General features: G+C 51.3%; 10 protein-coding genes and 2 non-coding genes across 12 annotated transcripts; 6 read left to right on the top strand and 6 right to left on the bottom strand.

The window, feature by feature from the left end:
• Positions 1-527: 527 nt before the first annotated feature.
• BO80DRAFT_261877 (uncharacterized protein) lies at positions 528-1,053 on the bottom strand. The gene has a single exon (XM_025714750.1). The coding sequence runs from the start codon at positions 905-907 to the stop codon at positions 620-622; it is 288 nt and encodes a 95-aa protein (XP_025569844.1). The 5' UTR covers positions 908-1,053; the 3' UTR covers positions 528-619.
• A 424-nt stretch (positions 1,054-1,477) lies between these two features.
• Positions 1,478-2,657, bottom strand: BO80DRAFT_469349 (uncharacterized protein). Its single transcript, XM_025723006.1, has 2 exons — positions 2,242-2,657; positions 1,478-2,181 (listed from the first exon to the last, which is right to left on the bottom strand). Exons 1-2 carry the CDS (start codon positions 2,520-2,522, stop codon positions 1,548-1,550), a joined length of 915 nt encoding a protein of 304 aa, XP_025569843.1. The 5' UTR covers positions 2,523-2,657; the 3' UTR covers positions 1,478-1,547.
• Positions 2,658-2,988: 331 nt separating this feature from the next.
• BO80DRAFT_393834 (Zn(II)2Cys6 transcription factor domain-containing protein) lies at positions 2,989-5,022 on the top strand. Its single transcript, XM_025717272.1, has 4 exons — positions 2,989-3,175; positions 3,258-3,824; positions 3,880-4,023; positions 4,074-5,022. Exons 1-4 carry the CDS (start codon positions 3,125-3,127, stop codon positions 4,845-4,847), a joined length of 1,536 nt encoding a protein of 511 aa, XP_025569842.1. The 5' UTR covers positions 2,989-3,124; the 3' UTR covers positions 4,848-5,022.
• Positions 5,023-5,796: 774 nt separating this feature from the next.
• On the top strand, positions 5,797-8,739 carry BO80DRAFT_261773 (putative GTPase activating protein for Arf). Its single transcript, XM_025714749.1, has 4 exons — positions 5,797-6,318; positions 6,383-6,399; positions 6,473-6,583; positions 6,641-8,739. The coding sequence occupies exons 1-4, from the start codon at positions 6,204-6,206 to the stop codon at positions 8,495-8,497; spliced, it is 2,100 nt and encodes a 699-aa protein (XP_025569841.1). The 5' UTR covers positions 5,797-6,203; the 3' UTR covers positions 8,498-8,739.
• Positions 8,740-8,981: 242 nt separating this feature from the next.
• Positions 8,982-11,515, bottom strand: gpi10 (putative glycosylphosphatidylinositol-alpha 1,2 mannosyltransferase; the record flags this gene model as incomplete). Its single annotated transcript, XM_025716343.1, has 5 exons — positions 8,982-10,338; positions 10,395-10,541; positions 10,602-10,807; positions 10,860-11,090; positions 11,216-11,515. 5 exons carry the CDS (start codon positions 11,513-11,515, stop codon positions 8,982-8,984), a joined length of 2,241 nt encoding a protein of 746 aa, XP_025569840.1.
• Positions 11,516-12,177: 662 nt separating this feature from the next.
• On the top strand, positions 12,178-14,184 carry car2 (ornithine-oxo-acid transaminase). Its single transcript, XM_025720567.1, has 3 exons — positions 12,178-12,798; positions 12,862-13,563; positions 13,615-14,184. Exons 1-3 carry the CDS (start codon positions 12,298-12,300, stop codon positions 13,798-13,800), a joined length of 1,389 nt encoding a protein of 462 aa, XP_025569839.1. The 5' UTR covers positions 12,178-12,297; the 3' UTR covers positions 13,801-14,184.
• An 866-nt stretch (positions 14,185-15,050) lies between these two features.
• BO80DRAFT_497690 (2-hydroxyhepta-2,4-diene-1,7-dioate isomerase) lies at positions 15,051-16,728 on the bottom strand. Its single transcript, XM_025724095.1, has 5 exons — positions 16,471-16,728; positions 16,228-16,419; positions 15,673-16,183; positions 15,486-15,628; positions 15,051-15,441 (listed from the first exon to the last, which is right to left on the bottom strand). Exons 1-5 carry the CDS (start codon positions 16,651-16,653, stop codon positions 15,214-15,216), a joined length of 1,257 nt encoding a protein of 418 aa, XP_025569838.1. The 5' UTR covers positions 16,654-16,728; the 3' UTR covers positions 15,051-15,213.
• Positions 16,729-17,005: 277 nt separating this feature from the next.
• Positions 17,006-18,755, top strand: BO80DRAFT_393824 (polyamine transporter). The gene is made up of 5 exons (XM_025717271.1): positions 17,006-17,121; positions 17,170-17,316; positions 17,364-17,897; positions 17,953-18,130; positions 18,183-18,755. Exons 1-5 carry the CDS (start codon positions 17,017-17,019, stop codon positions 18,713-18,715), a joined length of 1,497 nt encoding a protein of 498 aa, XP_025569837.1. The 5' UTR covers positions 17,006-17,016; the 3' UTR covers positions 18,716-18,755.
• Positions 18,756-21,340: 2,585 nt separating this feature from the next.
• BO80DRAFT_450156 (uncharacterized protein) lies at positions 21,341-21,798 on the top strand (the record flags this gene model as incomplete). Its single annotated transcript, XM_025721793.1, has 2 exons — positions 21,341-21,394; positions 21,460-21,798. The coding sequence occupies 2 exons, from the start codon at positions 21,341-21,343 to the stop codon at positions 21,796-21,798; spliced, it is 393 nt and encodes a 130-aa protein (XP_025569836.1).
• Positions 21,799-22,486: 688 nt separating this feature from the next.
• On the bottom strand, positions 22,487-22,558 carry BO80DRAFT_t294. The gene has a single exon. It is a non-coding gene; the product is annotated as a tRNA-Glu (tRNA).
• A 1,313-nt stretch (positions 22,559-23,871) lies between these two features.
• Positions 23,872-23,943, bottom strand: BO80DRAFT_t293. The gene has a single exon. It is a non-coding gene; the product is annotated as a tRNA-Arg (tRNA).
• A 636-nt stretch (positions 23,944-24,579) lies between these two features.
• On the top strand, positions 24,580-25,772 carry BO80DRAFT_497688 (short-chain dehydrogenase; the record flags this gene model as incomplete). The annotated part of the gene is made up of 4 exons (XM_025724094.1): positions 24,580-24,845; positions 24,903-25,013; positions 25,072-25,397; positions 25,452-25,772. The coding sequence occupies exons 1-4, from the start codon at positions 24,725-24,727 to the stop codon at positions 25,770-25,772; spliced, it is 879 nt and encodes a 292-aa protein (XP_025569835.1). The 5' UTR covers positions 24,580-24,724.
• Between the last annotated feature and the right edge of the window lie 1,094 nt (positions 25,773-26,866).

The raw sequence follows: 26,866 nt of genomic DNA, 5'->3' as shown, positions 1-26,866 counted from the left end.
TCCCCCAAGTCTACGGATCTTTGACTCCCATCCACACAACAGCCAAAGACTTTGCTGCACTGAGCCATTGTGTTCGTCTGCGGTGTTTGTTTGTTCGAGGGCAGGAGGGGCAACCATCTCCATGCAACGCCCGCCGCCATCCTAGCCGATGTGCCTAGCAGCCATTCAATAATGGGTCCGCGGGCGGGTCCGTCGTCAGATTATTAACAGGAACATTCTCTTTGGCAGAGAGCGCCGGCTCGCTGCCTTTTACTGCCACTCACGGCTCCTGAGCCGCGGTAAATTCCGGGCCCGCCCTCCCATTACTAAACCCTTAGCCGTCCAGAATCCGGCCATTATTCATCGGGTGAGTCTGGCTGCTCTGATAATTGCAATCAGAACCATTCTAGAAGCCCATAAAGGGTTCAAATTTTTAGGCAACGGGTTCAGTAACTAGTTCCCAGGCTTATCAATTGCGCGATTCTTGGTACCGATGGGCCCTTGTTGCAGCCAACTTTTGCGACCGATCAAAACACTGGGTTGGCTCTCGGGACTCGTTTCGGCTCTCCGACCTTTATGACTGATCTCAGAGTTAAGCTGCAGCAACGGTTAACCCCAGATATGGGTGATCTGTCTGCTGTTACAGAGCAACCAGACGCAAGGGGCATGAGCTGGCTCGTACGGGTACGCAAGGTACTCTCCAGCACCCGACCATGTCCATCTCAGCTCCGACGGAATGCTTCCCGCAAGACACAAAGCACACCATTCCATCGATATTGAGAATGCACAAGCTACAGATAAACTTAAGATGTCCGTCGTAAAAATAGTCCTGCCGTCCGATATAGCGAACACCAGGGTGGAGTAGACGCAGTCCTGCTAAAAACTGTTTGGTTTTGATCTTCCACGAACGAACGTTAAAAAAAAGCATGCCTCTATGCCATTGAAACGACTAGAAGCGCACTGTGTGGATGCCGTGTTACTGACTGCAAGCATTCTGCAGATCATCTACGAGATGAACAGATCCAAACCAGGGCAAGGGAATCATCCATAAAGATTCCAAACCCATGGTGAGGGCTGAAGGTAGGTTGAGTAACAGGAAGAAAAAGAATCGCGGCAGCGAGAAATTGTGAGGAAAATATAAAGACCACGTGATAATGGTGGCTCGCTTAAGCTCTAGTCATGTGACTGAGTATGCGCTAGCCTAAGCGAGTATGGCATGTTTGTCCGCTGTACTATGAACCTGGCAATCCCTTTGACATTACAACAACATTCATCTATCACTCCGTGTGTCTCGCTCGTGTGCTAACCCCACAGGAACCTCGGGGAAGCTGAAAAGAGATGGCTTGTACGACATGAACCTCTGGAGCCCCTCCACAACATAAACATGGATCCAAAAGTATTCGTCGCTATCACTTGTTTACTGGATTGACATGCTAAGGTACTTGGCCCATCTCATAAATCATAACAGCACTCATTAACATTTCATATTTATAGAGCCCATACAATTCTAAACATGGACATTGATATGTATAGCTGCAGTTGCAAACTCAATACAAAGAAGAAGCCCTTCACTCCCTCTGATTGACTTTATCAACTGCCAGCCCGACGAGCTGAGAAACAGGACCGCCTCGTCTCCTCTTGCGCCGGGGTGTCTGTCTTTTGGCGGCATATGTTTGCTCAGGGCTCTGCTGAGACTCAAGCGCAGAGCCCGTCTGGGCCGGCATATCACAGGCTTCATAGTCTGCCGGACGTTGAAGTTGAGCCAAAGTCACACCGACTCCCAGGCAGACAACAACGATCACAATTTCTTCCAGAACCGTCATAACCAGCATGACAGTGACATTTCCCGTGAACATACTGAAGGTGGATCTATGCGTGAAGACCGACAGGAGAGAGTAGATGAGGCGGATGAGAAGCAGGGGAACTGAGATCCCAACGGCCAAAAGCAAGCGGTGTTCCCCGTCCTCGATGCTCTGGTACTTGCTGCCAATGAGGAGAAGCATAGCACAAAGACCCACCCAGGCAACGAGGTACAGAACGTCGCCAATTTTGGCCTCGCTGCTGTTCACGATGTCGGTGAGGTTGGTGCTCTGGGTTGAACCAACGATACACAGGACCATGCCCGCAAGGGTGATGAGACTGAGAAGCCTGAAGATGAGTGGATGGATGCCTCGTCCGGTTTTGCGTTCGATGGAGTCGTTACTGCAATACGAGGGTCTAGTCAGTGGCTGGTGATTCCGTTAGGGAAAAGACGGTACGTACGCTCGGGATAAGAGTGCAATGCAGGTGGATATCAAAGGAGCCAGTCCGATGGAAGTGCAGACACCCCACGCGATGTAAAGATCTATCGTGGCAGGATGGCTGATCGTAGCCAAGTAGCAGCATGAGCCAATGATACGGGCCAAGGAGAAGATCACCAGGAGAACCCAGCCAGAGCTCCTCTTGAAGCCGTGGCGAAAGCCCATCCACAACGATATGAACAGGGTAGGAACGTATACGATCAGTTCCAGGATGGAGAGACCATGTCGGTAGTTGACTGCCATAGCCGCAGCAGAGAGATGGAAGAGACGAAGATATTGTCTATGAAACCGACAAGGCAATCAGTGTGATGGATATAGAGCAGATCTGGTTCATCTCATTTTCTACGAGGGAAAAGGTCGGCTATTTAACGACCAACAGCCAGGTACCCTCCCTCTCTCGACTGCGCCTGCTAACATATCCACCCATTTCTTCAGTAATTTATCCCACAGGGCTGTGCTGCCTGGTAATGACACAAGCAATTTTGGGCTTACGGCCATGCTTAGCCATCTGATTCTGCCCAAGCAACTGCCAATATGGAGAAGGGTTGATGATCTTTCATCGGGGATATCGTGCAAGACAGGCAGAGAGCCAATCAGGGCCACGGATTGCTCGCCCTGCATTCCTAAAGCGGCTAGAGTGATGGAGGCTTGGAAGCCAATGGGGGACCCCACTGGACCCGGTTCCGCTCGTGGCTGCTTCAATACGAACCTCATATCTCGCCCGTCGTTTTGTCTTCGGGAGGGATAATATGTGAGCCTTGCTATACCCTGCTAGGTTGCTAGTTTATCAGGCGTCGCCTGTGACACCACCCCCGAGTCCATGTGCGGCCCAGTCATCATTCGCGATGGGCAAGCCTAGCGAAGGGTGTGGTACTTGTCGTGCGAGAAAAGTCAAGGTAAGTGGCCTGGCTTTGCTTGGGATCAGCCTCCTGATTACATCGAAAACACCGAAACCTCTAACTCTGTTACCGGAGCTAGTGTGATCAAGCCAGACCTGTCTGCGGCCGTTGCAGAAAGGCCAAGCGGACGTGTTCCGGGTATCGAGACCCGCTCTCGCTATGGTTTCGCGATGAAAGCGAGTCAGTAGCCCGAAGACTCCAAGGATCTGCCAGCTTAGACGCAAGCCCGCCACTAGCAGAGCCTCCGGTTTTGACAGTGGCCAGACCGAAGGTTGCCTCTGAGGCTTGCTCGGGGCACCGCACTCTGCAGTCCCCGATCCCGTTCGTTAATTTTGCATTGGACCATACCTTCCAAGCCACGTGCTTCTTTCTCAACACCTATACCTGGTTCAATGCTGCCAGTGTGGTGCAAGGCTCTCTTGGATCGGGACCTGCTGAGACCCTTGACGAGAAAGCCATGATGGCTGGTATCGCATCGGTGGGCTTGGCAAATCTTGCGAGCCTGCGTAGGTCACCGTCGTTGCGACTGTCTGCCCGTTGTGAGTACGCCACAGCTCTGCAGCTGACAAACGCAGCCTTATGCGATCCCGCCTTGGCTATAGCAGACACAACTCTCACCGCTATCGTTTGTTTGTCGTTATTTGAGGTGAGTCCACGTCTGGGCTGGCCAAATGGTGATTTATGCTCACTAAGATCACAAGATTGTCGCCTGCGAGAGACAGGAAAGCCTGGAATCATGGATCGAACACTCACAGGGGGTTGCAACAATCCTTGAACTCCGCGGCAGCAAACAGCTTCAGCGCGAAAGCGGGTTCTGGATGTTCCAAGCTCTCAGAAACGAGGTGGTAGGCAACCCCCTATCTATCAGCTCCAGCCCTGGCTAATGGCTCTGCAGCTCATCGGTTGCCTACAAAAGAAGACAAGACTTCCTTCTGTCCTCGTCGAATTGCCTGATCAAATGGCTGTTAATTTCCAGAGGCACCCTTTTCCAACTGATGGGGATCGGCTCGTGAAGGTCGTGGCTAAGTTCTCGGAGCTGCAGGCTGATATCAGAGAGGGGATCATCTCGGATAGCACCGAAATCGTATCGATTGCCATGGCGATAGATTCGGAGCTCGAACTATTTGCTAGCACCGTCTCTGCGGAGCTTTCCTATGCGACAAGCGCTTGGCACGGCGATGTGGTATCTCGTGAGAAAGACGGAGATAACTTTTCTCACTATCAAGGATCCTACCACATTTACCAGTCCACCTGGGCTTGCAATATCTGGAATAACTATCGCTATATGCGAATCCTTGTCAATGACGTGATCCTTACACATGCGTCCAACGCGCAGAAGTCCCAACCGGGCATGGAACACGACAGTTTCATGAACCGATGTGTGCGGATCCGCGGCCTGATGAGGCAGCTGGCAGTCGACATCTGCTGCTCCGTCCCATTCAAGTTCGGAGTGGCTGGCCGCGACGGTAAGAGCGTTTTTGACTCTGTGACAACCATGACCGGTACAGGGTTCACTTTACTTCTGCCGCTCTTTGTGGCCGCGCTTGTTGGTGGAGTCTCCAGTCCGATCCATGACTGGGCCATGAGATGCTTCAACGTCATTGGCCGGGCTATGGGGATTGACACCGCTCTAATACTAATCCAATTCCTGGAGAACCATCGAGGGTGAATTGACGCGATGGCAACTGGCGGCGTAGCTTGGCCATGGGACGCGTCAGCCTGAGCTTGTACAGAAAGTGTCATTGAGCGGGCAGGTTGCATGGATCCAGCCATGGGACTCCTCAGTGCTGCTACCATTAGATTTAATATAGACATGATCTAGATACTACAAAGCAGTGTACAACCATTATCCATGCTGCATAGTGTGGCGGTCCACTCATGAAAATGCCGGTGGCAGGGCCACCCCTACAGACACCTGAGGCCGCAGCGCACCACTTCTCGAGTCACGTGGCCCACTATCGCGGCGCCCATAAAACTCGTTTCTGAGCGCGCCCACTTGTCCCGTTTTCTTTTTCTTCTTCACACTTTTCATAAACCTCACGAACGCATAATCAACCTCCAATTCCTTCTTAAGTGACCATAGGATGGCAGGTCATATTGGCGTACTAGAAGAAGTTTGGTCGGGCAATTTTTTAAGGCTCCTCTACCGCACTGGGTTCCTCCGGGAGCTTCAAGTGCGATGGTGGATGGAGTCACCTGCTGCTCATACATTCCATTCCCAAGGGATATTCTAGTGTAGAATCGATCATCGTAGTGTGGCGGATGGTTGCCTCGTGCCAGTCCGCATTGACAGCCAGGGTCCTGGTTGATCGGGCCGTTGAATCATGACGCGTCCTCGGCTTCCTGCAGAAAGTCTTGGGGGATTTATGGTGCTTTCTGTACGGAGTATGGCGACTGGCGAGACCATCTTGGAGAGCCGGAGGTCTCGATCCTGGCCGGTTGGGGGCTGCCCCTGATACCCTCGCTTTCGAATAAGCCCATTGTTCTCGGTGCTCCGCGGGAGAATTATTCGGAAATCCACGACTGGGATGAATTTACGCAGGAATTAATCTGGACCGCAGAAAACGTGGGCCGATTTGGGAAAGTTCGGGGCGACTATTAATAACATTAATACTAGATCCCTGAGCTGCGGTTGAGTCGGAGAGTCCATCGTCCATCGTGGCTCCCCACATCACCTCTCCTCATCCCTGGCAGTGGCCGCTCCTTTTGCTTGCCTGCTCCCCTACTCTTAATCTCTTAGCCTCTTATCTTCCTCGGCCCCTCCAGCCCCTGCCCGGGCTCATTATTGACGGACGTTTTTTCCCCCCGTGTGTAAATATGCTCGCCTTCGCAGCCTGAACGTGTTTTCGAATCTCGTTCCGGAAGCTCGGCTCGTGCTGCTGCTGAGACTTTTTCTCCAATTCGCGCCCCCCCTGCCTCTCACCACTTCTAACCCCCTCTCCTGCCTCGCGTCCTGCGAGTCCGGAATTCCCCTCCGTCGTTGCGCGAGACATTCCCCCCACCATCCTGTTAGAGCCTCGCGACCATGGTCGCTGGCATCAGCAAACGGCAGCAGTTCCGCAATGAGCGGGCGCTGCAGGACCTCATCCGGTCGGTTCCTGGCAATGATCGCTGTGCCGATTGCCAAGCTTTGAATCCAGGTGAGCAGCGTCGCCGATGCTCTTCGTTTCAATCCCAGATGCTAATGGATGGCGTGTCTTGTAGGATGGGCTAGTTGGAACGTACGTCTCCCAATCGATTCATACTTGCACTGTTGCGTGGAAGGACGTGGTATACTGATTGCATCGGATATAGTTGGGAATCTTCATCTGTATGCGATGCGCATCGCTGCATCGCAAGCTGGGCACCCATATCTCCAAGGTCAAGTCCTTGAGTATGGACACATGGTCGGACGACCAGGTCGATGTGAGTCGGCTCGGCATACAATGCGGGTGAAGGTCGCTAACTGGTGGGATCGTCTAGAATATGAAATCGCACGGAAACAACATCATGAACAAGATCTACAACCCCAGGAACGTCAAGCCACCTGTTCCGACCGACGTCGACGAGTCCGATGCATGCATGGAACGTTTCATTCGGCAGAAATACCAGCATCGCTCCCTGGACGAGAAACAAAAGCCACCCAGTCGTCATGATTCAGGCTATGATAGGTCTCTGAGGGAGGACCGGTCTCCGGAAGGCTCTCCTCCTCCCCTACCTCCCAAGCCTGCGAGGCCTTTTGGCTTCGGGCTCCGATCCGCCTCATCCGCGACCAACCTCAACCGGATGTCCAATCGAGGCTCCGCAGCCTCTCCCCAGTCGGATACATTCGGATCGGGCTCACCGGGAGCATCGGTGAGGAAAGCTTCGGGTGATGCGTCCTTTGACTCGAAGTTGGCGGCCTTGAGGGATATGGGGTTCACGAACGAGCGCCGGAACGCAATCGCCCTCCGAGAGCTGCACGGGAACCTGGACAAAACCATCGAGACACTGGTGAGGCTGGGAGAGGGCAACGGATCGGTGTCGATCTCAAAGACTCCAGCTGCTCAACCCACCCCGGATGCTTCCAAATCTGCCAATCCGTTCGATCAATTGGACGCCAGGCCTCCTCCCCAACCAAATGCGAATTTCAACCCTTTTGATGCACCGATACAGCCACAGCTGCAGGCCCAACAGGCTCCGGTGCAATCACTCGAGCAGTCCTTCCAGAACCTACAAGTCGCTCAGCCTTTGTTCCCGCACTCCACCGGAGGCTATCCGATGCGGCAGGCTTCACTTCCTCAACCTCTCTACCAGCAGGCGGCCACACCACCCGTCCCCGCAAATTTCGCCCAGAACCCATATGTCTCTTCTCCGCAGCCATTAGACGGTGGCCACAATCCTTTCTTCCAGACCGGAGCTCAGCCGCAGGCCAGCTTGACCCCTCCAGCCCCCAATCCGAACCCCAATGTCGCCCAGACAAATCCCTTCTTTAGTCAAGTCGCACCGCAGTCATCCGCGATGCAGCCACCGCAAACCCAGGCCCCGGCTGCTACGTCAGTCTCCCCATTCGGTCCACTCCGACACGCAAACACCATGCCCGTTATGCCGTCCACATCGCCTTTCAGCCAGCCTTCGCCTTTCCAGTCACAGCTCCAGGCGCAGGCTCAGGCTCAGGCGCAGGTGCAGGTGCAGCCGCAGCAGCAGCAGCCCCAGGCGCAACCGCAACCGCAGTTCCAGATGCAGCAAACCCTCCAACAACCTCAGGGCTCCCTCAACCCCTACCAGACCATGACCGCACCCGCTACACCTCAGCATCCAGGGTACGCGACGCAACCCCAGTTCGGATACCAAGCATCTGCGCAGTATCTCCGCTCGCAGCCTACCGGCCGCGTCGACAAGAACAGTATCCTCTCTCTCTACCAACTCTCCCCCCAACCGCCCTCTATCCCCGAACAATCGCAATACCAACCCTCTATGGGCTTGAACCCGATGGCCGGACCCACAACTACCCAGACCAGCCAACCCGCACCCTTCAATACTCAACCCCAACAACCCTCCCCCTTTACCGCTATGCCCCAACAACAGCAGCAGGCTCCCACAGACCCCCAAGCGGGAGCCCGCAATCCCTTCTTCACCACCCAACCGGGAGCTCCTGCCCCTGCTCCCGCAGCGGCCGCACCTTACAGGCCCGCCGCACAGGCACCGCAGCAACCGACGGCGACCTACGCAATGCCCAACAAACCCACCGGTGGGTTCCCCCGAGGCCATATGAGCCAGCAAAGCGTCGACATCAATGGCTTCCAGAGCGGAAGACACAGTCCCGATGCATTTGCCAGTCTGAGTGCACGATATGGATAGTTCCCTTATCAATTCTGGAATCCATTCAATATTTATTCCACCTTACAGATTCTTTTCACTTTTCTCCTCTTCCTTTTTTTTGTCTTGTTTATATATAGTTCGGATCTACTGTTCCATTAGTCCCTTCGGGCGAGTGTACAGTACCAAAGATGTTGCATCCTTGGCGGCGTTTTAACGGTGGGTACATATTCCTTCCTGTCTGTCTAGTATCTCCTACTGCCGAGACTCTGTTGAGATTTCCGTCGCCCGTGACGGAAAGGTATATAGTTTGTTTGTCGGGCAAATTGTTGCATAGACTTAGTTGGATATAGTTTTGGATCACCGGACAAAATCAATGATATTTGGGTATTGAAGTCTCTATAACCACCCCCTCCGCATGGTCGTATTATTGCATGTATGGACAAGGTATCTGGGGTAACATTTCGAATATACAACCCAAAAAAGGGGTAACACCAAGATGAAGATTATATATGTAGAATCTAGATCAAGCCCAATTTGCCCGATCGTTCAACCGTCTATCCCATTCCTCCCAGCTGGGAAGCTTCCACGATGACAGCCATTTCGAAGTCTTCGAAGACGGTGTCATCCAGCTGGGCAATTCGATCCCGAAAATGGTTGTGCGTCTGCGGTGTTGCCATGGTAACGACCATGACCACGGCCGCGACGGACCTGAGAATAAGGATGACCATGGGCGCGGTGAAGATTGCTTACCCATGCCAGCCACGGAACCCTTGATGGTTTGCAGAATGTCGTCGAATCGGCGATCCCGGCTCTCGCGTTGCCGCTGCAAATCGGATCCCTGTTCCTGTGGATCCATGCACCAAACAACTATGTCGCCCCGGCGGCGCCAATCGTCATGCCAGGCGGTATTCCAAGTGCGATGGCATTCCTTGTACGAGGAGAAACGGAGAAGACTCCGCAGTGTGGGCTCCAGCTGGGCGAAGAAGACGAGATAATCAGGCCACTCATGCGGGCTAGTGGATTGGTACTCCGTGGGCAACTGTCGAGGTCTCCGATAGTCGTTGTAGGTTGGCCTCCGGGGGAATCGACGCAACCCGCCAACCATATTTGCGCGCAGAAATTTGTCAGGGTCGGCGTAGAACTGGTCCGCCTCATCCAAGTACTCCGCTTTCTCGGAGGCGTTGAGCCCGACAGGGGGCTCGCAAGACAGTGCCCAGGCATTAATGGTCGGATAAACCAGGTGTGAGCGCCACGGGGTACTGTGACAGGGCATGAGGAACCCCGCTGTGATCCCGGACTGGGAAGGATCGGCTATGTTGCTGGAACCGTGGAGCTGTCGCTGACCCCTGAGGTATGACAACACGGCCAGTGGGCCGGATGCATGGATAACAGTCGTGTAGAACGCAATGAAGACGTTCGCTAGGAGCAAGAAAGACAAGATGAGGCGCCTTGGGAAGTATCTTCCGCTTCCCGTGGTCACCGCGGGACCAAAGAATTTCGCCAGAGTAGGCGCAGTAAGGACGTGCAATGACGGTAGTAATGGATAGATAAATCGCACTTCCTTGTGAGAGATCAACGAAAGCGCCAGAGGCATGATGAAGCACACGGATGCGAGCTGAACCTGCACTGAAGCTTGTAACTTGTTGAACGCACCCGCGGTCGGCTGGGACAACGAGCGATACAAGCCAAAAATGGTGAACGGCAGGACCGTGGTAAGGAGGAGAGGAAGGCCCTGGGACACATAGTAATGCCAGTCGTTCTGCCCGTAGAAGACAGCTAACGATTGCGCAAGATTGAAATACAGGAACCGGAAAGGTGGAAAAGTCCAGAACCCGTAGAAGAATCGATCTGCGGTAGCCGACACGGATAGAACAAGCGAGCTGTCGAAGTGTTAGAAGCTGTTGCACAACGGGCTAGTAGAAGAACTTTAACCTACCCACAAAGCAAGGCTTCACGGACAAGAATAGCTCGCCGTGGCCAATCGTTCCGGTATAACAACACGCCAGCAAGGACCATCCAAACTAGGATATTGGTGGGCCGCAGTATACATGCTACAGCCGCGAGCAGAAGGCATCGTCGAAACCTGTCTCCGAAACGGCATCAGCACACATTTATAGATACAACCGAGGACACATGGGCATACCTGGTAAGACTATCACCGTCAGGCTGCTCCTCATTTGTCTGGACTTTTATCTCGGGCTCATCCGACCCAGTAGTTGTTGAGGGGCCTGATGACCATTCCCACGGCCACTGGCAGAGGGCAGCGACGGTGAGGGAGGTCTCGAGACAATTGGACAGAGTCCTGGTGGAACAGAACCATTGCCAGGGACTGACAACGGTCAACGCCAGCTAAGTCTGCAGTCAGTCTTGGTGCAATGGATGGCGGTCTCCCGAGACGTACCGCAGCCCAGGCCTCCTGAGACAATGGATTATACACATAACAAGCCAATCGCCAGGTATAAAGGTCGCCAGCGGCCGCGATAATGGCCTGCACTATCTTGGGGCCGGCAATAAGGAGCTCCGCTTGCCATGCGGGGGAAAGGCGGAGAAGGCGAGCTAGCAGGTTGGCGGTGGAGTAAACAGCGGTAAAGAGGAGAGGGTGAAGGGAGGATCTCAATTGGTGGCGCCATTCCTGTATGATGACATCGGCCTGGATTAGTCACTGGAGCCAAGAAGATTGGCGGACAGGGAGGTCGTTTGTCTTGGAGTTGCAGGAGCAGTGCAGACGAGACGGTCCAATGAACAAAGAAAACTCACCCAAGTGATCCACGGCGCGTGGCTCTCCCCAAAGGCGGCCTGCCAGGCCGGCTCGAGAGACTGGTAGAATTCATCAGGCTGGAAGAAAGTTCGGACGGTCAATGCGTTCAGAAGACGGAAGGCCACGAGAACGAGAAAGACGCGAAGGACGGATGGCGGAGTGGAGAGGAGGGCGGAGAAGGACGAGGCGGCCGGGGAGGCTGGCCTCAGGTCCGGATCGGAGGAATGCGAGCTGGCGGCGGAGTTGCTCGATAAGGAGGCCGTCGAGGAGGCTCTCCGTCGCCGACGAAGTTCCGACATGATTGCGGTGGACCTAGTCAGGCACACGCCTGGTACCCCGGATTTCTGGTGATTAGGTTATGGGGCCTCTGGACTGACTGACGTCGGATGGGGGGATTGACGAAGGAGGTGGTTTGGGATGGGGGAGTGATGTCAGCAAAGCCGCCGTCGCGTCGTCTGCAGCACTAGCACTCGCACTATCGGTCGTCACGGGTCAGGCGCGCCATGTAAGTCGACGGGCGTGGAAAGGAGGAGGAGCTGACCCGAGTATTGGGTACGCCGTAGTCCGTAGATAGTCCGTAGATACCACCTGGTCACTGTTTACTAGTGTGTTCCGGGCCGATAGCAAGCGCAGAGATCCACCGTGGGGCAGACGAGCGTAATGGCGCGACGATGAATGGTTGCGAGGACGATTCCGGAGAGGGCGGCGGTGGATCGGAGCGGCGCCTTAGTCAGAAAGACATCATGATCGCTTCCACCTGCACTTAGGGATTCGTTCCGCCTACACCTGCACTTAACGGTATAGCTTCGGCCCTGGAAAAAATATTCAGTCACAATTCTCTTGTTGGCGAGCCCAATCGGTGAAGCATTCCAGGCGCTGCTGCTTTTCTCCCGTCCGTGGCTTCGTCCTTCTTATACCACGTCTCTCCCACTTTCTTTCGTCCGCTCTTTCTTATCTTATACTTCAGATACCCCGTCCCTCCTCTTCCTATCACTATTTCTCCTTGTCTCTCCCCCCCACCCTCCCATCTACTCACTTACTCACCCACTCAACACATCGACTGCCCCTCTCTCCTTTCACCATGGCGTCCAACGGTACCAATGGAACCCATAAAACCAACGGCGTGAACGGCGTCAGCTCGTACCATGCTGCCACCACCCAGGAGGCCATCCAGGCTGAGAAGGAGTTCGCCGCTCACAACTACCACCCGCTTCCTGTCGTCTTTGCTCGCGCACAGGGCACCACGGTCTGGGATCCAGAGGGCCGCCAATACCTCGACTTCCTGTCCGCATACTCGGCCGTCAACCAGGGTCACTGCCATCCTAAGCTGGTGGCTGCTCTTGTCGATCAGGCCTCTCGCTTGACCCTTAGTTCCCGTGCCTTCTACAACGATGTCTTCCCCCGCTTCGCTGAGTTTGTCACCAAGTATTTCGGTTTCGACATGGTCCTGCCCATGAACACGGGTGCGGAGGCTGTCGAGACCGGCATCAAGATCGCCCGTAAGTGGGGCTATAAGGTGAAGGGGATCCCGGAGAATCAGGCGGTCGTTCTGAGTGCGGAGAACAACTTCCACGGACGCACGGTAAGCGCCCAGATAACCCCTCGCTTCCTCACCTAAAATCGAACTAATCAATGTCTCGACCAGTTCGCTGCCATCTCCCTGTCGTCTGACCCTGAGTCGCGCGAGAACTATGGCCCTTACTTGCCCGGTATCGGCTGCACCATTCCCGGAACGGACAAGCCTATCACATACAACGATAAGGCGGCATTGCGGGAGGCCTTCGAGAAGGCGGGGCCTAATCTGGCCGCTTTCCTGGTGGAGCCCATCCAGGGCGAGGCGGGCATCGTGGTTCCCGATGAGGATTACCTGCAGGAGGCCAGAGCCCTGTGTGACAAGCATAACGTGCTGTTGATCTGTGATGAGATCCAGACCGGTATTGCTCGCACTGGCAAGTTGCTCTGCCACGAGTGGAGCGGAATCAAGCCTGACATGGTGCTGCTGGGCAAGGCCATCTCCGGTGGCATGTACCCCGTCTCCGCCGTACTGGGTCGGAAGGACGTTATGCTCACCATCGAGCCGGGAACCCACGGTTCGACCTATGGCGGTAACCCGCTGGCCTGTGCGGTCGCTATCCGCGCGCTGGAGGTCGTCCAGGAGGAACATATGGTCGAGCGCGCTGAGAAGCTCGGTCACGTTTTCCGCGACGGTCTGCAGGCCATTGGAAGCCCCGTCATCCAGACGGTGCGCGGCAAGGGCCTGCTCAATGCCATTGTTATCGACGAGTCCAAGACCAACGGACACTCCGCGTGGGATCTTTGCATGCTGCTCAAGTCCAAGGGTCTGTTGGTAAGTTACCTTGCTGGCCTGCGTGATTAATCAGAAGCTGACTCCGTTTAGGCCAAGCCAACCCACGAGAACATCATCCGTTTGGCGCCACCCTTGGTGATCACCGATGACGAGATCCAGAAGGCTTTGGACATCATCAAGGAGGCTGTCACCGAGCTCCCGACCCTCACCGGCGCGGCCGAGAATGAGGTCGTTCCCCCACCCGAGAAGAAGGTCAAGGTCACCCTTGAGAATTAAACACAACAAATCGTTAGGATGACGGGTGGGATCCTAGTGAAGAGTGCATTGGGTTAAACTTGGAACATTGACGCAACGCGACAGTGTGGACATCGTCAGCATCTGAGTAGGGCTTTTCCGACCAGGGACGATGGCTTGCCATATTTAACGACAGGACTCATGGGCAGGAGTGCATATTCCATCGGCATGGTTTATCCATGACTCGAAGCTCAAGCATGAGGGATGCGGTTGCACGCCGTCCATGCCACCTCGATGCGATGCCCTGATTTCGTAGCGCCCCGTTGAAGCGAATCAACCCTTGATGGGTGATGATTCATGGTTATGTTTGATGACAATAGGAATGAATTTAGCTAGAACAAATCCAAAGCGAAAGTCCAGGTGTTAAATCAAGTAGCTGAGTGCTCCCGAGCTCGTAATGTGGAAGAAGGCGTTGTTTGTGCGGCGCCCCCGCCTCTACCCCCTCTTCCTTCCCCCAAATTAATCCCTCATGGCCACCTGTCCGATGACTGGCTGGTAAAATGACTCAAGAGGGTTTCATTTTGCTGACTACCTCAACTAACCTTATGTTTTACATTTGCTTTAATCCCCGCACTTATTCCAAACTTCTATTCCTAGGAACCGTATCCTGCGCGACCTAATCCCATACTATAGTAGGAAATAAGTAAGTGGTTCAACCCCAGATTACCAATCTCAGACACACTTTTAGCCGATAGCTGCGGTGAATCAAATGTAATGTTACTTACTACGCTGGTGTTCGTCGTGCTATGCTTTGTTTATTGTCAAGAACCACACAGATCAAAGGGAATAATAGTATATCCCTGGCGTAGAAGGTAGAATATAACATGTCCCAACGTTTATTGTTATCATGTTACTATGTCGTTTATCTTATCTGACCTTCTTTCTTTAGGATTACATAAATAGTGGGATAGGTAGCACTGTCGATCCCTACCCTTCTTTTTTCGCTGTCGACAATAGGTAGTCAGCAAGGGATGAGATAGGATGTGGTCGGTTGGGGAGTCTCACTCGATGGATACCGAGTTAATCTCCGAGGATCGGAATAACATTTTATAAGTAGACTGAAGATGGGGTTATTTTGATTGGCGATGGTATGACGTGTGTCTGAGTCCGGAATGAAGGGAGCACCATCAAGGTAGGTGGCTTATCTTGCATTCTTGGATTGGCGATGCGTCTTCTATGTGAGTGTATTCCGTATTGGGTAGGTTACTCGGGGATTAACCTGGTGGATCTTTGATTGGTTGAGGGGGTCATGTGGCTTTGTGTGGATTCCCGTAGACAATTTATATCTTGATGTAGGCAGATGTCATGAACTAGTATGGAGTACTCCGTACTCCATACTAGTTCATGGTATTCATGCAGCAATACAATCGCGCGGTGGGTACTTGTGAAGCGACATCACTCCCACGATCCCTCAGCCAAAGCAGGAAGAATCATGGCACGACATTCCCCAAAGCCGAATTTTCCCCCAGTGAGGTGGTTGACGCACCATCCTTCCATGACCACCTCGTCCCCGTCTTCTAGAAACTGCAGACCATCCTTGCTGGCTTCAGAGAGAATATTCCTTTCCAGACCCCGTTCGAGAAGACAAGCAACTCCGATTTGCTCGCCTTGGTCGTTGGTACGCTTTTCCTGTTAGTACAGATGGATATTTTAGGGAGATGACGAACATCACTGGTTATGGTGCCGGTTCCAAAAATATCACCTGTCGAGAGGCCCTCGCCGGCACTACAAAGGTGAGTAATCTGCTGGAATGGTGTCCAGTAGAGTTCCTTTAGATTCGTTTCCGTAACTGTGTATGATTTACCCTTCCCTGAAGCCATCAGTATGGTGTTGGTGAAGGGAGGGTAAACTTACGAATGACCCTCGCAGTCAACTCAATATCAAACGTAGCCTCATCTTCCTCGCCCTTCCAGGCCAAATGTCTCAACGGGGCGGGATCCTGCGGCCTAGCATGGCAGAGTGATCCCTCCAATGCCTCAATAGGTATAATCCACGGCGAAATGCTTGTTCCAGATCCCTTGCTGTGGAATGGCCCCAGCGGCGCCATCTCAAACGATTGGATATCCCTTGCAGACCAGTCATTTAGTATCACTAGGCCGAATATGTGGTCTTTTGCGTTGTTAATGTCGAGAATCTCTCCAGGGGGAAGAGGATGAGATAGATAAACTCCCATTTCCAGCTCAAAGTCGAAGCGTGAACTGGGTCTGAAGGCAGGAGGGTCATTTGGTCTGTTAGGATCGATTGTCACACCCCAGGGTCGACGGATTGGAGTTCCGGAAATACGGAGACTGCTCTGCCTCCCGTTGTAAACGGAGGGGATGACGAACCATGAAGGTGGGGGTTTGAGGGAGAAGAGCTCAGAGCACTTCTCATGTCAGTGTTGGAATATGGGTATGAGAGTAGACGTACATTTCTAGTGTGCTCGAGCGAGCAGTAAAAGTCGCTGAAGTTCTTCGTTTCCATCGGAAGGTGGTTTTGCACTTTCGACAGTGGAATGGCATAGGCCTTGCGAATATCATTGTCCGAAAGGAGGTCGAGAAGCGCTGCTCTGGTCTGGACGTGCGTTTCTTTGGGGAGAGAGGCGAACGTGTTTAGGGTTGGCTGAAGGAGTTAGAACTGGGAGGGAGAGGAGAAGGGGGTTTCGTTAGCTACCATGGAAAAGACCTCGCCTTCGAACCCTGGAATGGACTTAAAGTATCCATCTCTTTCGAGTGCACTCAGGTCGATGGCGTCTTCTTCCAAAGCCGTGGCACATCTCGGAGTTGGCTTTTCGGGGGTGGAAATCACCCCATACGGAAGGTTGTCAATGGTAAAAGGTGATTCAGTCACAGTCATTCTGCGGGTATTGTAGTGATTCCGATGGATAAAGACTTTTTGAGGTTATGAGACAGGATGAAAGAGGGGTGGTCGGGTATCGCTGCAGAGGAAAGGGAGAGAGGAGAGCTCGGACCGGCTGCAAGAGTCCTGCATGACTTGCGCTTGCGTCTTCCCCAACATCCGCGGAGTTTCTTCAATGCCGCAGAAACCGGCAATCCAGGAATGAGCACTTTGGCTATACAATAACATCGTTAAGCTTATCAGCGGTGGGATGTATTTAGCTTACTCAGACGCAAGGGGAAGGCCTCATCACCATCATGAACCTCGTCATGAACCCCGGTGGTTGTCGGATACGACCTATCCATCCTCAAATCAACTACCATGCTCAAGGACGAGGAGCCCCAGGCGGCCGTTCATGGCCTCAAAACCACTCCTGATGGCCTCGTGCTCGACCCACAGCCATCAGACAACCCCAACGATCCTTTGGTATGTTCTTCAATGAGCTAGTGCGAGCAACAGTTGACGAGGAGTCAGAACTGGGAGCCTTCAAAGAAAAACCTTACGCTCGCAATTTGGGCGCTTGCCTGCTTTGTCTGTGAAGCTACTTGTTTGACGAACACGCAAGGATCATACCTCCAGGTGCCGCTTTACCATAAGACGGCGACTCAGATTTCTCTCTCCGTACGTGGCATACTAGGGCCATAGAAGCATATCACTGAAAGCAATAGGTATCATTCGCTCTAATTGGCCTCATTGTCGGTGCCGTCCTCATCATTCCTCTTAGCCGTCGGTACGGTTCTTGCTTCTGCCTCTTCTGGTCGACTATCGGCCAGCTTCTCACCTCAGTGTGGTCCGCTCTGATGACCGCCCCATCAGACTACACCCCGTTTCTGATATCCCGTCTTGTTTCTGGTCTCTGCGCAAGCGTTCCCTTGATACTTGGCTCGGAAGTCGTTTTGCAGACCTTCTTTCGCCATCAGAGAGGCAAATGCCTCCATTTTATCCACATTCCCTATCTCCTGGGGATCTCGATGGGTCCGACAATAGGTGCATATATCGATGGGCGGACTTCCTGGACAATTTCTTTCTGGTATACGGTGCCGCTGAACGGCGTGTTGGCTGTATTGATTCTCGCCCTTCTCGAAGATACGTACTTTACTGAGGATGAGCAAACAAAAGTCTCTTTGTTACAGCGAAGGTGGAATACCTACGCATGTGGAAGGGCAATACCGCCGTCGTCTAGGGTTAGTTGGATGGAGTTTGTGAGTCCAATTACTTTTTGCATTAACATTATTAATTGGCACTAATGATGAGAAGATTTTTATTCTCTACGATATCCTGCTTGTCACATTCTCCCCTGTCTCTGTCATAATAGGATTCTTCATCATGGTTGACTTTGGCTTCGCTACAATGGCTTTCGTCCTCAACGTTACATTTCTCGAGGCTCCCCGAGATGAAGGTGGATACGGCATGTCGAAGATGGCAGTGGCTTCATGTACTCCCCCAGACCTTTTTGTCTTCGTCCAATTCGCTAACAAAAATACTAGTCACCATTACCCAAACAATCGGCGTCCTCCTGGTAGAAGTGTACGGCCATTTCATCAGCGATAGACTTCCATTTTACATCCTTCGCCGAAAGACCAAAGCGAATGAGATCGAACCTACGGAATGGAGTCCAGAATACAGACTCCACTGCCTCTGGTTCCCAGTGGTTCTGCTCCCCATCGGTCTCGGCCTCTTTGGGGCAAGCCTGGAGTATCATTTCCACTGGGCGATTTTGGCACTTGGATACCTTTTGATTAGTGTGGGTGCAATATCGACCCTCCCTATTACAATGACATATCTTTGCGAGTGTTTCCCGAATCATGTTTCAGAGGTGGCGGCGGCATTGGGCATCTGGAGACTTATCTTGGGATTGCTCACGACTGTATTCATCACACCATGGAACAATAGCTTTGGTCCTGGATGGGTGTTTGGATCTTCTGGGCTGTTTACAATTCCTGCATTTGGAGGGGTGGTTGTTCTGATGGTGTTTGGGAAGCAGATTAGGGGAATGGGTTTTCGCAGGTTGCGAAGGTGATGCGTATGGACTTGAGGGTGGTTGTGATATTGGTCTGGTGAGCCATTATATAGAGTATAGACTATCTCTTTTACTAATACACGATTCCATTTCTTTGCTTCTGTGACTTGATCACAGCCGCTATACCTACACTTGCAAAGTATCTTGCATTGGTTTTATAAGGGACTTCTGACAGACATGGCAGAGTATGGGCATCCAAGGCATGATGTATAGATCAACGAGATCTTATATTTCTGAGAATTTATCACCTAGCAACAACAATCCAGATGCCAGGCTACGAGATATACTTACAGACAGCAATCCCCTGAACACAGCACATCCCAATCTTACATGTTGTATATCATCAAGGTGAATATACTTAACTAAATAGGTACAATGCATCGATCTACAGACCGTAATACTTACACTGGCGGTACGAGATCGCGTGATCAAGGCTGTATGATTGAGAACATCTTTAGCCTCGCTTTCCTTCTCTTCTCCACCCATCTTCACCTCTCCTCCCTCCTTCATCAATCCCCCTCATTCTACAACCTTCATCACCACCCTCTCCATCCTCGCATTGCCTACGTTCTCTCCATCCGTCAGCCCCGCTCCTTCTCCGCTCTCCTTGATTACCCAGCAACCAGCTGGCCTCTTCAAGAGGTGATAGTCAACTTGATCACCGCCCAGGCGGCTGATGAAGCCATAGGAATCTATGCAAGAGACCTGCCAGTGGAACACACAGGGAGGTCTCAAAGAGACACCTGCCACCGAGACTTGCCTGAAACAGATGCGAGGTCAATCTGACAAAGACAGATGTAAGCCTGAAAAAGCACCTCTTCCTCTCCTCTCCCCCTATATGCCACCCTATCTCCTGTCCATGTTCCCTTGCTCTCTTCATACATTAAATTTTGGGAGTAGATATATAGATGACCACTAGCCGTAATATATACATTTCAGCTTGGGAATAATACTAAAAGGCCGATAAATGTACCAGAAAGCGCATTTCAGCTAAATAACTGCCTTGCACGGCAGAGGACACCTCGTCTGCTATCTCGAGCGGAGGCTTCGCGACCAGCAGCATTCAAATGACCGATCAAATAGACATGAAGCGTAGGTAACTTCTCAGAATACGTATAGAGCATCATGGTCATAGGAAAGGTGCGCCCCAAGGTTGAAGAAATGGCCAGAGGCATCAGAACAGGTCCACAAAGAAGTATCGTTGGGAGACCGTTGCTCGCGAGGTATATGCGTATCTATGCTCTGCCCTGTAATCCAGGGTAGCTCTCTCTACCGATTCGATATAGTCCTGGAAGACATCTTTTCTTCTTGGCTGTTATCCTCCTTGGTCGATGGCCTGGTTTGGCAGTGACCAGCAAACCCTGTTTGTCTGCGTATGCTTCTAAGTAGGCACGATATCCTGCTTTCCACTCTTGTCATTCCCCCAATATTCGCCTCCTTAGGAAGCAGGCTCTCCCAATAAGTCTGCCTTTATATGAGGATATTGGAGCAATGGTCTATCTGGTGGACTCAAGTTCCGGAGGAGCGGGAGGAGGAAGAGGAGACATGATCCACTTGAAGTAGCCTGCAGAGGGAACCGAGGGATGTTAGTAACTCATATTCATCGAGAAGCTTTACAACACGAAAGGACAAGAATAAAAGGACTTAGCGAAGGCTACCAGCGATACCACGGTAATTTAAACGTCCTGAAGCTCGAGACTCGGGCATTCCTGCTAATGAAGAGATATCCAGGAAAGACCTAACCGTTAATTCCAGAGACAAAAGGTGTGACGTCGCGGCTTGATATTGAACAACTAAACTCAGGTGCAAGTCGCCCTTTTGCGTGATAATACAAGTACTGATATGTGATATAGTCTTTAGGCACATTAGTCTGATGCAATCATGGATCTCATACAGAAGACAGAGATGAGCATAATAACTGGGGAGGCCTGTAAGGCGGAAATCTCGCAGAAATGCAGTGGTGGAGAGAAGGAACAAAGGGAAGGAAAAGGGTGAGGGGAGGAAGAGAATGCCTGAGCTCGCTCTTTTTTTTCCCCTTTCTCTCTTCTTATTATCATTGAGAACCATTACTTGTCTAATGAGATGTTAACGCCTTCACATATTCTTCGTACATTGAGGCAGTAGGAAAGCTAAATCCTTATCCTGGCGAATAGAATGAGGAAAGACCAGTCAGGTAAATTTTGATTCCATGTGTCCTGCACCTGCCATATGAAATGACCTCGGCAGTTTCGATAGACCAAGCCAGCAGAGACCTTGCGCCTGTTGCGATAGTACATCTACCCACACTCGCAAATCACACTCCTATCCATACCGTGCATCGTATGAGCGTCGTTCTCTAATTCTACTTCTATTACACTCCGCTCTGGATATCATCCATCTGCGTCTTCTCCCGAGATCATCGACATCCGTTTAGCCAGCCGTCTCAAAGTAATGCCCACCGATTCCGTCCCCATTACCGTCATGGGCGAAGGTCTCCTCCAACACTCAGATAAACACGACCGGGAAATAACTTGTCGGAATCCAACTATGGCTCCCCAGGTACCTAACTCCCCATTATATCTCTATGTCTTGTGTCCACACATTAATAGCTTTTTGTCCTAGACTCCCGCCAGCCAAAGGCGCAAAATGAATCACCGAAAGAAAAGCAGCGAGTTCGCGAACTGGTCTCGCATACAAGCTGTATGGCATCCACCCCTCACTATCAGAGCGGCCACCGCTCGATACATAAGTACTAATTGGTACAGAGAAATGAGCTACGGATGCTCACTAGAAGGATAGATGCGGCCAAAAAGAATGTCGAGCGCTTGGAAGCCCGCCAAAGTGCTCTCATGGCCTTCTTGTCTGATGGTCGGGAAAGGGTGCGTTCTGTGGAGGAAAGAGCTACTGAAGAGTTTGAAAAGTCCGATGACTTCGTGACTGTTAAGGTTCCTGAGATTGCCGATATTGCCAAAGAACTCAATTCTGATCAGAACGGTCAGGGCATGAAAGCGAATGGAACCGAAGTAGAAGTCAGACCTGAGGGTGTGAAGGCAGCCGAGACCGTCGCTTGCTTTCTTAGATTGTCGATCAATCAGGGTGAATGAGGTTGCTGTTCCAACATCATGAACACTACGTCAGTATGCTGTGCGTGGTTAGATAGATAGAAATACAAGATGGCCTTTCTGACTCTGCGTCTGTTGGTGATGGTTCATTATGCCCTAAATTATGCGACTTAGTGATCAGTTCATACATCTTGTTCGTCTACATCCCGTTGATACTTCCACATCTATACAACAGACTACCCGGCCAAAAAGACATGTCCCAGCCAGAGGACGTACTTGTACGACTAATCTGTCATATTCATATTTTAGCTCTTCCCAAACAACAAGATCTTAATGACCTCATCATGGCTTGATCAAGACTCTCATATTTACAACTTAGCAATTAAGTGATATTTTACAGAGGCCACATGTATAGTGCCTAGCTTTGGTTCAACGGGATACTCTTGATCATGCTGTATAGCAGACCTACACTTGACCAGTTATTAACAATCTTCTCTGTGTAGGCTCGCCTTTCATGGGCTTGCGCCAATCCCATCTCGAAGATTTCATCGCAAAAGTCGGAAGCGCCAAACAGATTGATATCAGATTGTCGATGCCGGCTGCACGGCAAAGATATGAATGGCATCAGACCCCTTTAGATATCTATTGACACCAAAACAGTGTCTAGTAAGGTCCTAGGTTTACACTACGTGCAGATAAAAAGACAAATTGTCAAAAAAGGAAATTTGAGCTCCGATAGGGGGAATCGAACCCCCGGCTGCCGTGTGAGAGACGGCGATGTTAGCCACTACACCATATCGGATTATGGAGGTTTCTTTCATGTTTTTGGGGTACTTGAGGACTATGGTTTAATTGCGGTCGAGTCAACATGTCAGCTATATACTTTGAACAGCTTGTGGACATTCTCAGTGAAGTTGCATTGGATATTTTCATCTATCTAGCAAATGATGAGCAAGCTGAGCTTTGACCCACATACTGATAAAGACTTCCTTATCAGCACCAAGCTACCGATTTCCTAACGACCGGCCAGTGAAGCAGCTTCGTTGGCAACGCCTCCCATCTCGCAACTGCCACCGACCCGATGATGAAATAGCTCTGAGCTGACCAGCGGCCAAAGAACCTTACCCTGAATTCCTTGTGATCAACTCACCCAGATAGAAGCCGAAGAGGGTGGGGTGAAGCATATGGAAGCAGATACCCGAGTTAGAACGGATAAACCCGGAACTCGAGGGAAATTGCGCTTTGCGACAACAGCTGTCTAGCTATGCCAATGCCTGGTCGATGTATTGCTTAAGCTCGCAGAAGTGCCCCATCACCAGTGGGCGTGCTGGAAGAGCTTACAGGTTGGAATGCAGATCTGACTCTACGATGGTGGATCCTCAATCATGTGGGTCACCAGAATATATCACCGACGGTGATGAACACTCAACTGCATAAACCGACCTATCTCGTCCTTAACCCGTTTCCAATAGCAACCTCACCGTAGACCATCCTGGTCATACTCACCGCTGATCTCTGAGTACATACCCGACACACCAAGCTCTATATAAATGCTCTCGTAGTGATACCCACCATATCAACCCGATTTTAGCCTCGAATAAGACGGGTTACGCAGTTGGTGATTCCTGATATTCACAGTCGTCATTCCCTCTATAAGACCCTTTTCTTGATAATTGCAATCGAAGTTCGCACTGGATAGATCTTTCGCCTGTTTATCAAAGAAGCATTCCTGGTCAAGGTACACCAATTCAATGAGAAACCTGTCCAGAACTGGAGAGCCCCGGCGAATAATATTGTAAGGACCCATCATAAACACACCAACCGCACTCATTACACACTTAAATTGTACTAGATCGGCCAGGTACTATGGATACTGCAGGTACATGGCTACCACACGAGTGTTCCCGGCGTAACTATCAACAAAGACAACCGGTGCGTTTCCAGGCAATTGTATTCTGGAACCCCTGCATCATCCGTGCAGTAATTGGCGTACTAACAGAATTTACCATAGGCAAAAGCTTCCAGTCGTATGGAGTACAAGAAAATGAGAGGGACCAAAAAAATTAACCCACCTACCTGTCTAGGCATGATGGATTTCCAAAAAACCAAAAAAGTTGACCGACGCAGGACTCGAACCTGCAATCTCTTGATCCGTAGTCAAGCGCCTTACCATTGGGCCAGCCGGCCTTGCTGTGATGAAACTGAGCTAAAATGTGTTATACCACTCTGGGCTAAGGTCAACAGATGTGCTTCGATATCTTCACTGGTGGTCATGCCTTAACAAGCCCGGCATCTATGTCACGGTTGAGGATTTCACCGCCCGTTCAATGTTATGTGCGAAGTGCTTCCATTAAATCTAAAGTCCTGATTCCTGAAATCAAGAAGAACGGCCCCAGCTGGATCGTCGTCGTCTCCGGTGACAACGCCATCCGATTCGGCGCCACGCAGGCATGGTATATCGCTACCAAGGTCGGGACTTCATCCGGCATCGTAATCATGACCCTTGTATACGACAAGGTCCAGCTCCATCACAAAAATGTCTGTTTCACTTGCTGAATAGGTTTGCTGGTATCGTCGACGGACCTGTCCTGCAGAGATCATCAAGCTTAGCGCTTGTCCTAGGAAGCGCTTAGATGGAGGTGTAATACTTTGGCACGAGCACAGGACCATGAACCAAACACCTGCTAGCCTTATTGTCTAAGCCTTTAACTGTTCCCTTTTGGGAGAGGTGCACGAAATCGCCGGAGATCATTTCCCACGGGCCGTCATCCGTGAGGGGTCACTGCATGCAGCCTGACTCTCCATGCATCAACAAGGAAGAGACAGCCCCGCCTTATGAGGGGTATGAGGTCCTGGATGCCGTATACTGGCTTCTTCTTCCTCTTGTTCCATAAGGAAACCTACCTTTTCTTCTATCCTCTTCTATCACATAACTTCTCGGTATCTCTTCCCGGTCACCATCTCCACCATGAGCATGCGAAGCGACTGCAACGTCCACGGCCTCGAGTTCCGCGAAGCCAAACCATCCCAAGGCGACCCCTCACGCCCTGTCTCAGAGCTCTTTCGTCTCGATAACCGCACCATCATAAGCGAGATCCCCTATCTATATTCCAGCAGCACTTCAACTAATCTGAAACCATATTTAGTCACCGGCGCCACCGGCTTCTTAGGAACCACACTTGCAATCGCCATTCTGGAAAGCGGCGGCGATGTCGTCTGCCTTGATCTCGCACCCAATCCGACCGCTTCGAACTGGAGTGAGCCCATACTCCAATAAGAAACATGAATCACGCTAATCTCAATCCTCGATCATAGACGAAGTCAAAGCCGCTGCAACCAGATACTCATGCCAACTGACCTACTACCCCCTCGACGTGACGGACGAAACTGCTGTGGAGAAGACCTTCGCCCACTTCATCCCTGCCCTACGATACCCGCTCAAGGGCCTGGTCGCTTGTGCCGGACTATCTCGAAATGGCCCTGCGACGGAATTTCCTGTCTCCTCGTTCCGCCGTATACTTGACATTAATGTCACCGGGACGTTTCTCATCGCACAGGCTACTGCCCGGGAGGTGATGAGGACAAATACCACGGGAAGTATAGTCTTTGTGGCTAGTATGAGTGGATATGTGTCGAATAAGGTATTCTTAACATTCCCCAATCCTGTCTGTCGAGTAATCCTAACATGTCACTAGGGCGTCGATACTGCCGGATACAACGCCAGTAAAGCGGCCGTGCACCAACTCACTCGCTCTTTAGCAGCAGAATGGGGCTCCCGTGTCGGAATGCCCCTCATCAGGGTAAACTCCCTCTCCCCCGGCTATATCCGTACCGCAGCGACGGCCGAAGCACTCCAAAAACCCGGAATGGAGAGTCAGTGGGTGGGAGATAACATGCTGTTCCGGTTAAGTACAGTGGATGAGTTTCGAGCGCCGGTGTTATTCATGCTCGGGGATGGAAGTAGTTTTATGACGGGGGCGGATCTGCGGGTGGATGGTGGACACTGTTCGTGGTAGGGAATGGTGTCTGGGAGCTTAAACTAACCAGACGGTTACGGCTACGCAGGGCATTTCATAACATTCTTCTCGAAAGACTTTCGAGACGCCTATGTTTTAGCACTTGTTCATAAGCTACAACTAGCTACAAGCAGGCATCCATCCTTCCTGTGAAAGGATAAGATCGAACTTACTCTACCTATTCCTCGCAAATGCCGAGCCATACGTACTGAAATCCACGACCATTCACCCGATAAAATAAAATAGCAGATTGTTGCACACAACAGACAATTCATCCGCGACTAGTAAAACTAACATAAACTTTGAATCTAAGTTCAGCTCGAAAGACGCAGACCAACTAAAGCAGACAGACCATACCTCTGATTTCATTGTTCAGGTGGAGTATGTACCCCCCCCTCACCCCTCGTCGGCTGAAGTAGATCATAGACCTTTCTCTGTCTGGGCTCTGGATTTTATTCAGTCGAACTTTACTTCGTGCTGTCTCATATCGAGTGGATACGGCTGGGTTTATTGTCTAGGTAATGTGTCACGTATTAGTAAGTATGTTTTCCACCAGGACTAAGGATACGGAGGTACCTTACTGCTAAGGTACATAGTCCGAAGGATACCCCGACTCGGATTTATTTAGCGATACTATAGCTTCTATAAATCAACGTATATGCTTTCTAATGTGTAAGTAGAGTATAAATAATCTTTCCTTTTATCTTATGAATCGGAAGAAATATGGAATCTAACCAGAGATTATATTATCAAGTCGCAATCTATTCAGGAGGGAGCTTGGAGAAGAAAGACAAAATAAGGAGACAGGAAATAACGGGTTATTTACGCAAGAGCGAGAATGTGTCATTCATTCATGTAGGTAGTCCGAAGTGATGAAATTCGTGACTTGGGATGATCATTCCCTGAGTGCGGGTGTGATGTATGTTCTTCACGGCGGTATGTCGGATCGGAGATGGACGATGGGCAGGTTAGTGTTTGGATTGATGTTGTAAGTATTCTAAGATACGGTAGTATCCTCTCAGTTGTATTCGATTGTTGTAATCTCTGCTTATGTGGTTGTGGTGTCTGCATATCGCCGTCATGTTGGCTCATTC

Source organism: Aspergillus ibericus (assembly GCF_003184845.1).
Source record: "Aspergillus ibericus CBS 121593 unplaced genomic scaffold BO80scaffold_73, whole genome shotgun sequence".
Classification (NCBI taxonomy): Eukaryota; Fungi; Ascomycota; class Eurotiomycetes; order Eurotiales; family Aspergillaceae; genus Aspergillus; species Aspergillus ibericus.
This window is presented reverse-complemented; position numbering and strand designations above follow the sequence as displayed.

Coding starts and splice junctions, on each gene's coding strand:
- BO80DRAFT_261877 (XM_025714750.1), bottom strand. CDS start 907: ATGCTTTTTTTTAACGTTCGTTCGTGGAAGATCAAAACCAAACAGTTT.
- BO80DRAFT_469349 (XM_025723006.1), bottom strand. CDS start 2,522: ATGGCAGTCAACTACCGACATGGTCTCTCCATCCTGGAACTGATCGTA. Junction 2,182..2,241: donor ATTGCACTCTTATCCCGAGC/GTACGTACCGTC, acceptor CTCGTATTGCAG/TAACGACTCCATCGAACGCA.
- BO80DRAFT_393834 (XM_025717272.1), top strand. CDS start 3,125: ATGGGCAAGCCTAGCGAAGGGTGTGGTACTTGTCGTGCGAGAAAAGTC. Junction 3,825..3,879: donor TTTGTTTGTCGTTATTTGAG/GTGAGTCCACGT, acceptor TAAGATCACAAG/ATTGTCGCCTGCGAGAGACA. Junction 4,024..4,073: donor AAGCTCTCAGAAACGAGGTG/GTAGGCAACCCC, acceptor ATGGCTCTGCAG/CTCATCGGTTGCCTACAAAA.
- BO80DRAFT_261773 (XM_025714749.1), top strand. CDS start 6,204: ATGGTCGCTGGCATCAGCAAACGGCAGCAGTTCCGCAATGAGCGGGCG. Junction 6,584..6,640: donor GGTCGGACGACCAGGTCGAT/GTGAGTCGGCTC, acceptor GGGATCGTCTAG/AATATGAAATCGCACGGAAA.
- car2 (XM_025720567.1), top strand. CDS start 12,298: ATGGCGTCCAACGGTACCAATGGAACCCATAAAACCAACGGCGTGAAC. Junction 12,799..12,861: donor ACAACTTCCACGGACGCACG/GTAAGCGCCCAG, acceptor TGTCTCGACCAG/TTCGCTGCCATCTCCCTGTC. Junction 13,564..13,614: donor TCAAGTCCAAGGGTCTGTTG/GTAAGTTACCTT, acceptor GACTCCGTTTAG/GCCAAGCCAACCCACGAGAA.
- BO80DRAFT_497690 (XM_025724095.1), bottom strand. CDS start 16,653: ATGACTGTGACTGAATCACCTTTTACCATTGACAACCTTCCGTATGGG. Junction 15,629..15,672: donor GTTGACTGCGAGGGTCATTC/GTAAGTTTACCC, acceptor TGATGGCTTCAG/GGAAGGGTAAATCATACACA. Junction 15,442..15,485: donor CCGGCACCATAACCAGTGAT/GTTCGTCATCTC, acceptor TAACAGGAAAAG/CGTACCAACGACCAAGGCGA.
- BO80DRAFT_393824 (XM_025717271.1), top strand. CDS start 17,017: ATGCTCAAGGACGAGGAGCCCCAGGCGGCCGTTCATGGCCTCAAAACC. Junction 17,122..17,169: donor ACAACCCCAACGATCCTTTG/GTATGTTCTTCA, acceptor ACGAGGAGTCAG/AACTGGGAGCCTTCAAAGAA. Junction 18,131..18,182: donor GAAGATGGCAGTGGCTTCAT/GTACTCCCCCAG, acceptor CAAAAATACTAG/TCACCATTACCCAAACAATC.